General features: G+C 44.6%; 1 protein-coding gene across 1 annotated transcript; it reads right to left on the bottom strand.

Annotated features, from left to right (window-relative positions):
• Window positions 1-602: 602 nt before the first annotated feature.
• On the bottom strand, window positions 603-7608 carry LOC113462119 (hydroquinone glucosyltransferase-like). Its single transcript, XM_039130595.1, has 2 exons — window positions 7057-7608; window positions 603-1454 (listed from the first exon to the last, which is right to left on the bottom strand). Exons 1-2 carry the CDS (start codon window positions 7606-7608, stop codon window positions 603-605), a joined length of 1404 nt encoding a protein of 467 aa, XP_038986523.1.
• Window positions 7609-8996: the final 1388 nt, after the last annotated feature.

Below are 8996 nucleotides of genomic sequence, written 5' to 3'. Positions count from 1 at the left end.
ATAGTACAAAGGGGGAATTGGCCAAAATTTACTAACTAATCGGCGCAAACTTCATCAGAATAGTTTTTAATTCATACTGAATTTGAAACATCATCGTATAAACTTATTTCTTGGTTAGCAATCCATAAAAAGAAAAACAAATATTAGTAAAGGAAAGGCTTTTTTTTTTTTTTACAGAGAGGATGTAGAGCTTGCAACTCAACTTCAAGGAGAATATTATTGACTGAATATTATTGGCGAGGAGTGAGAAAGAGTTTTTTTTGTGTGGCTCTTTCTCTTAATTATTTTTCTTTCGGTATTTCTTTTCTATTTTTTTGTTTGTTCTATATCTTGGCCCAGCATAGTGTAGGCTACCACCCGGTCAATAATTTAAAATGATTAGAGATTGTGAATTGTGACACTCGCCAAACTTCGTGGAGACCAATTTAGAGCGGCGTCTTTTATGGATCTATTACTGGGTTGACTAATAAATTCAAGCATGTAGTTCTTATTTTTGCTTATTGTCAAATCGTGTTTATTTTTCCATGGTAGGCCAACCACATAGATGCTGTTTCAAAGTTAGTATTCAAATATAGTTTGCAAGGACTGATGCTTTCAAATTCTCACTTCCTTGCGTCCATCCATTCACGGCCCACATCCGCCATTGCCCTGATTGAAGACCCGCCCGGGCCAAGAGCACGACCAGCTGCATCACTAAGCTCCTCTGCCCTCTTCCGCAATCTCCTCCCTTCTTCCCCTTCCATTAGACACCGAACGACCCTCGCTATTTCTTCTTTCTCCACCAAACCGCTCTCGGTAACCTTGGGCCTTAGCGCCACCTTCACATCCTCGGTAAGCTGGATCGCGTTCATCTTTTGCTCTGCATACAGCGGCCACGCGATCAACGGTACCCCTTTCACAATGCTTTCGAGCGTGGAGTTCCACCCGCAGTGGGTCAGAAAACCACCAGTAGAAGCGTGGCCGAGAACTTGCACCTGAGGAACCCATGAGGGGACTACAAGGCCCAAGTCCTTGGTCCTCTCCAAGAAGCCCTCAGGCAAGAAGTCCAAGTGGTTTTTCTCGTTCTTCTTGGCGCTTAAGTACGCTGCATTAGCCTCACTCTCATGCGGGCTCTTCGCCGCCCACAGGAACCGCTGCCCGCTGATCTCGAGACCCAATGCCAACTCCCTTGTCTGAGTCAGAGTGAGCGTTCCCCCGCTCCCGAACGACACGTACAACACCGAACCAGGCGGCCGCCGGTCCAGCCACCTCAGGCACTCGTGCTCCTCATCCGGTACGGTCCAGACCAACGGACCAACCGGATAGACCGGAGGTATCCCTTCACCTTCCTCCAGACCCTTCACAGCCCCCGGCTCCAGATCCTCTAAGCTATTCACCAGAATTCCCTTTGCTTCAGGAAATCGTTTCATCGCGTTCAAAAACAACTTGTACGCGTCGCTTCCGCGGTCCTGTATGTTGAGAAAAATGTGCCTCGAAACTCGAAACGACTGCAAATTGAATTCGGCTCAAGTTTGCTTGAAAAAGTCTGTGCCAACTGAATGGAGTCGACTCCTGCAGAGCTGGAGTCGACTCCTATGAAGCTTGAGTCGACCCCAGGGATGAGAGGGTCGACTCGCATCTGCCACAGTGAAGAAACAGAGAGCAGTTTTTTGGGTGTTGCTTGCAGGAGTCGACTCCAGTCCTGCAGGAGTCGACTCCAGCTCTGCAGGAGTCGACTCTCTCAGGAAGACAGAGCGTGCCAGTTTCGGTGCTGATACTTGGAGTCGACCCGAGGATGTCCGAGTCGACTCGAACTTATCAGGAGTCGACCCCTGAAAGTGAAGAGTCGACTCCTGATCACGGGATTGATTGAAACGATGGCAAGATAGGTTTTTTGACTTAGGGTTTTTCGTAGGGAAGTTTCCTTATGTGTTGAAAACCTATAAATAGGGTTTTTTGGTGAACCCTAGGTGAGATGAGAGCGGCTGTAGTGAGTTTCTTTTGGAGTCCTATCTCTCTTGTAAGCCCTAGGTGTGCAATCTCCAACAGGAAGAGAGATCATTGTAACCCTTGCTGAATATATTGAATCTGTGCGTGTGGCCTCCGTGGACGTAACCCGTATTGGGGTGAACCACGTAAAATTGTTGTCTTTGTGATTGTTTGATTTTATTCTCTACTTCTTCTTCTTCTCGATTCGTCTTTCCGCAGTTTGGACGCAGGAAAGGGAACAGTACGATCGAGGGTGAGTCCTTTCATCGCGCAACAACTGGTATCAGAGCAACGTTCCCTGTGTTCCAATGGCTGACGAAGGAAGATTGAGGATAGAGAAATTCAACGGACAGAACTTTGGTGTGTGGAAGATGCAGATGGAAGATTACTTGCTCTCAAAGGATCTGGATCTACCACTGGGCGGAGAAGAAGCGAAGCCGACAGACATGGCGTCGGAGAAGTGGGAGCGTCTTGATAAGAAGGCGCTCGCCGCTATCCGTTTGTCCTTGGCATCGGAGATCCTCGCCAATATATCCAAAGTAAAGACTGCAAAAGATTTGATGGACACACTGGCTTCCATGTATGATGAGCCAACAGGAGCGAACAAGGTATTCCTGATTCGACGATTATTCACTTTGAAGATGAGAGACAGTGGGAGTGTTCATTCACATCTGAGTGAATTCAATACCCTATGTGCCCAATTGGAATCTGTGAAGATCACGTTCACTGATGAGGTGAAGGCGTGGGCTCTTCTAGGTCAGATGCCTGAAAGTTGGGAAGGCTTTATCACGGCTGTTAGTAATTCTTCGGGAAAGACTACAGCGAGGTTTGATGAAGTGGTAGCTCTTATTCTGAGTGAAGAGGCTCGAAGGAAAACCCTGGATCCATCAGCAAGTTCATCTGGGAACGCGCTGGCTTTTGAAGAACGTGGAAGGACTTCAAAGAAGGGAGACAGAAATAGGGGTGGACGATCCAAGTCTAGAAACAAGTCTAGACCTCTTGGAAAGTGCTGGAATTGTGGGCAGAAGGGTCACTTGAGAAAAGACTGCAAAGTATCGAAGAACAATGGTGGTTCTGACACTAAAGCAAGTGCTAATTTAGCCGAAACTGCAAGTGAAGATGATGCCCTGATACTTTCCTGTGATATTCATCCGGAGTCGTGGATAGTCGACTCAGGTGCCTCGTTCCATGCTACTGGAAACAAGGCAATCATCTCAAACTATGTTGCAGGTGATCACGGCAAGGTGTATCTTGGTGATGGAAACAGTTGCAACATCGTAGGGAAGGGAGATGCTCAGATAAAGACATCAAGTGGGATGACTTTAACTCTGAAAGATGTGCGACATGTACCCAAACTGGCTCGAAATCTGATTTCGGTAAGTCAGTTGTCGGATTTGGGGTTTGTGACCATCTTCAATGATGATGCTTGGAAGATCACTAAGGGAGCCTTGGTGATTGCTCGAGGTGCAAGGTCAGGAATACTATACATGACAGCTGATACTGATTCCACCGTCAGTACTGCAAATCCGACTGTTGATGCAAGGACATGGCACATGAGACTTGGCCACATGAGTCAGAAAGGGATGAAGGTGATGATGACTAAAGGAAAACTGGGAGATCTGAAATCTGTGGATTTGAAATTCTGTGAAGATTGTGTACTATCAAAGCAGAAGAAGGTCAGTTTTTCAAAAGGAGGTAGTACCAAGAAAAATTCTAAGTTGGAACTCGTACATACTGACATGTGGGGACCAACTCAAGTGGCTTCTCATGCAGGAGCAAGGTACTATGTCACGTTCATCGATGATGCTACCCGAAAGCTATGGGTCTACTTCTTGAAGCACAAATCCGATGTATTTGAGAAGTTCAAGAGGTGGAAGGCTCTAGTGGAGAATGAGACAGGTCAGAGATTGAAGTGTCTCAAGTCTGACAATGGGGGCGAATACTGCAGTGATGAGTTTGAGGTTTTTTGTGCCTCAGCTGGAATTCGAAGACTGAAGACGGTTCCAGGAACGCCACAGCAAAATGGCGTTGCAGAACGCATGAACCGCACCATCAACGAGCGGGCACGATGCATGAGGCTTCATGCGGGGTTGCCGAAGATTTTTTGGGCGGAAGCGGTCAGTACAGCAGTGTATCTGATCAACAGAGGGCCTTCAGTTGCATTGGAGCTTGGACTGCCGGAGGAAGCATGGACTGGGAAAGAGGTGAAACTATCTCACTTGCGTACCTTTGGTTGCATCTCTTACGTGCTCGATACTGCAGACAATCGAACCAAGCTGGATGCAAAGTCAAAGAAGTGCACATTCATTGGGTACGGTGGTGATGATTTTGGATACCGACTCTGGGATGCGACAGATCGGAAAGTCATCAGGAGCAGAAATGTTGTATTCAATGAAGAGGTTCTGTACAAGGACCTGCAGCAACAGACGAGCCAAGGCGTCAAAGCTGTAAAATCGGAATATGCAGAGCTGGATGATGAAACAATGTCTCGAGACGATGAAGAAGTTGCTGAGCCAGTGGGAGAAGCACAGCAAGAAGAAAAACTGCCAGCTGCCGATTGCTTTGCGCAAGGGTAAAAGAAACAGAAAAACTCCGTCTAGGTATGCTGACTCCCTACAATACTTGTTGCTTACGGATGGTGGTGAGCCAGAAAGCTATAAGGAGGCTTTACAGGTCGAAGCCAGTGACAAGTGGAAGCTTGCCATGGATGATGAAATGGATTCCCTATCATCCAACAGGACGTGGGACTTGGTTCCACTTCCGAAGGAGAAGAGAGCTTTGCACAACAAGTGGGTATACAGACTAAAGCTTGAACCAGATGGTTCTGAGAGGTTCAAAGCGAGACTTGTTGTCAAGGGTTTTCAGCAGAAGGAGGGCATTGATTTTGACGAGATCTTTTCTCCAGTTGTGAAGATGTCTACTATCCGGATGGTGTTGAGCATAGTGGCAGCCAAAGACTTACATCTTGAGCAGCTTGACATCAAGACTGCATTTTTACATGGCGACCTTGAAGAGGAAATCTACATGAAGCAGCCAGAAGGATATGTAGTGAAGGGGAAGAAAGATTGGGTGTGCCGACTTTAGAAAAGTTTGTACGGGTTGAAACAAGCGCCTCGTCAGTGGTACTTAAAGTTTGATCAGTTTATGCTGAAGAATGAGTTTCAGAGGTGTAATGGTGATCATTGCTGCTACTTTAAGGGATTGAAAAGCTCATATATCATTCTACTTCTGTATGTAGATGATATGTTGGTGGCAAGTGCCAACATGGGAGAGATTGTGAAACTGAAGAAACAATTATCCCAGGAGTTTTCAATGAAGGACTTGGGTGAAGCCAAGAAAGTCCTTGGGATGCGTATCAGCAGGGACAGGAAGCTTAAAACGTTGAAGTTGTCTCAAGCAGAGTACATTGATAAGGTGCTGAAGCGGTTCAATATGGACGGGGCTAAAGCTGTGAGTACTCCGCTGGGCGCACACTTCAAGTTATCAAAGCAGGAGTGTCCGACTACGCAGAATGATCGAGATGAGATGAAGTATGTACCCTACTCATCAGCGGTCGGAAGCCTTATGTATGCCATGGTTTGCACGAGACCGGATATTGCCCATGCAGTGGGAGTGGTGAGCAGATACATGAGCGATCCAGGCCAGGAGCATTGGAGAGCTGTGAAGTGGATATTGCGGTATCTGAAAGAAACCAGAGACTTAGGACTATGCTATGGTGGTCCTGATGTTTGCCTATATGGTTTCGTGGATTCTGACATGGCTGGAGACATTGATGGCAGAAAGAGTACTACCGGGTATGTGTTCACACTGGGAAGTGCTGCAGTTTCATGGGTTTCGAAACTACAGAAGATTGTAGCATTGTCTACGACCGAGGCCGAATACGTTGCTCTTACTGAAGCGAGCAAGGAGATGGTTTGGTTACAAGGTTTGATGAAAGAGCTTGGCATGGAGCAAGGCGATGCGAAGTTGTATAGCGACAGCCAGAGTGCTATACATTTGGCAAAGAATGCTGCTTTTTACTCAAGGACCAAACACATTGATATCAGATATCACTTTATTCGGTCACTCCTCGAAGAAGATTTTTTCCGGCTAGAGAAGATACATACAATGGACAACCCAGCAGATATGTTGACAAAGGTAGTTACTCTTGAGAAGTTGCACATATGTGCATCTTCTGTTGGTCTTCACAGCTAGAAGTGAAGACAGAGGTTCACACACATGGAGGATGATTGGAGATCATGTTGCTGATGGGGTTACGGTTGCTTCAGGCTTGTTTCTCGGCAAGTGGGAGATTGTTGAGAAAAATGTGCCTCGAAACTCGAAACGACTGCAAATTGAATTCGGCTCAAGTTTGCTTGAAAAAGTCTGTGCCAACTGAATGGAGTCGACTCCTGCAGAGCTGGAGTCGACTCCTATGAAGCTTGAGTTGACCCCAGGGATGAGAGGGTCGACTCGCATCTGCCACAGTGAAGAAACAGAGAGCAGTTTTTTGGGTTGCTTGCAGGAGTCGACTCCAGCCCTGCAGGAGTCGACTCCAGCCCTGCAGGAGTCGACTCTCTCAGGAAGACAGAGCGTGCCAGTTTCGGTGCTGATACTTGGAGTCGACCCGAGGATGTCCGAGTCGACTCGAACTTATCAGGAGTCGACCCCTGAAAGTGAAGAGTCGACTCCTGATCACGGGATTGATTGAAACGATGGCAAGATTGGTTTTTTGACTTAGGGTTTTTCGTAGGGAAGTTTCCTTATGTGTTGAAAACCTATAAATAGGATTTTTTGGTGAACCCTAGGTGAGATGAGAGCGGCTATAGTGAGTTTCTTTTGGAGTCCTATCTCTCTTGTAAGCCCTAGGTGTGCAATCTCCAACAGGAAGAGAGATCATTGTAACCCTTGCTGAATATATTGAATCTGTGCGTGTAGCCTCCGTGGACGTAACCCGTATTGGGGTGAACCACGTAAAATTGTTGTCTTTGTGATTGTTTGATTTTATTCTCTACTTCTTCTTCTTCTCGATTCGTCTTTCCGCAGTTTGGACGCAGGAAAGAGAACAGTACGATCGAGGGTGAGTCCTTTCATCGCGCAACACTGTATCGGCTCGATGAGATCCTTCCCCTGGACCGGCACGCACCCGGGCAACCGGACTGGTTCAGGCAAGTCGCGGTACTCTCCTTGGAACGACGCGTCCAACTTGGGGAGGTGGAAGACAAGCGAGAGACTCATGCACGACGATGTGTAGAAGAGGTACACCAGGATGCCGAGCTCAGCAGCCACGTCGAAGGCGTCAAGGCAAAAAGGATCGACGATGAGAGCGGCGAGAGACACCGTGGATTTTAGAGACCTCAGAAGAGAACGGAGAGGAGGGATGTTGGCTTTAACGGTGAGAAAGACCCTCGCCTCCGACTTGGTGTCAAGGAAGGCGTCAGGAGGTAAGTTGGGGAGGGAGACGACATTGACTCCGTCGGGGAGGGAGTCAGCGAGGGAGCGGTTGCCGGCGGAGTCGGAGTGGTCCGTGGGGTGGGCGATGAGGGTGATGGCGAAGCGGTGGTGGCGGGCAAGGTGGCGGGCAAATGAAACGAGGGGGATGAGGTGGCCCATGCCAGGGCTAGAGAGGAGGGCTATGTGACGAGGTTCCGGGTCTTCCATGGGGTTGGAGAGGCCTCGATCGGTCAAGCCTGAGGTTGATAGAGCGGTGGTGAGGTCAAAAAGGCCCATTGCATTAGTTAAGCCTGAGGTTGATAGAGCGGTGGTGAGGTCATAAAGGCCCATTGCATTAGTTTTTATCCAATCGGATATACACGCGGAAGGCCGTGGAACTTCCACGAAAACAAAATAAATAAAAATAAGATATCCTAGTAAATAAATTAAATAAGAAGATGGCAGATGTCACCAGAAATATATAAAGAGATTATATATTTCATACAAGAAACTACTAAAATACTTCGAATATCGAAGGACGTGGAACTAACAAATTAAGGCTTACTTAAATAAATAAATAAAATAAAAAGATCATATATATATATATATATATATATATATATATATATATATGTATGTATGTATGTATGTATGTATGTAAGGAAAGGATGTTGCTACATATATGGTACATTACTTCAAAAATATCCAACGGAATATAAATATGGAAGGACATGAAATATTTATTTCACGTGAAGAAATGAAACAAATTAAAGCATCTTTAAATAAATAAATTGTGTAAAAAGATCATAAATGTAACGATATGATGTCGCTACATATATGAAAGAAATGGTTTCTTTCTTTATAAAAGAAAATATAGAAATACATTAATTCAAATATATCCTGTCGAGTATAAACATGCATGGAAGGACATGGAACGTTTATGCAATAAAAATAAAATGAAAAAAATTATTTTTTCCTTAAGTAAATAAATCAATAAAAAGGATCATAATTGTAATGATAGGATGTGGCTACCTCTGTGAAACATATGTTTTATTTTCATCAAAGAAACTATTGAAATACATTAATCCAAATATATCCAATCTAATATAAATATCGCATGGAATATTTATTCCATGAAAGTAAAAGTAAACAAATTAAGGCATCCTTAAATAAATAAACCAAATAAAAAGATAGTAAATATAAGGGCATGATGTTGCTACATATATGAAACAAATGGTTTGTTTATTAAAAAATTGTTAAAATATATTAATTTAAATATCTTCAATGGAAGGACATGGAACATTGACTCCACGAGAACAAAATGAAGCGAATTAAGGCGCATTTTTAATTAATAAATTAAATACAAAGATCATAAATGTAAGGACGGGATGCTGCTATCTATATATGTAAGAGATGATTTGTTTCTTAAAATACAATAGTTCAAATATGTATCTAATCAAATATAAATATGGAAGAACATGGAATATTTATTCCACGACAATCTAGGTATCCTTACATAAATTAATTAAATAAAAAGATTACACCAAATGTATGCAAATTACATCAATTTCCTATGTTTCACAAACAGGGAATGTAACACGAAATATAGGTGTTGG

Source organism: Phoenix dactylifera, chromosome 9, assembly GCF_009389715.1.
Source record: "Phoenix dactylifera cultivar Barhee BC4 chromosome 9, palm_55x_up_171113_PBpolish2nd_filt_p, whole genome shotgun sequence".
Classification (NCBI taxonomy): domain Eukaryota; kingdom Viridiplantae; phylum Streptophyta; class Magnoliopsida; order Arecales; family Arecaceae; genus Phoenix; species Phoenix dactylifera.
This window is presented reverse-complemented; position numbering and strand designations above follow the sequence as displayed.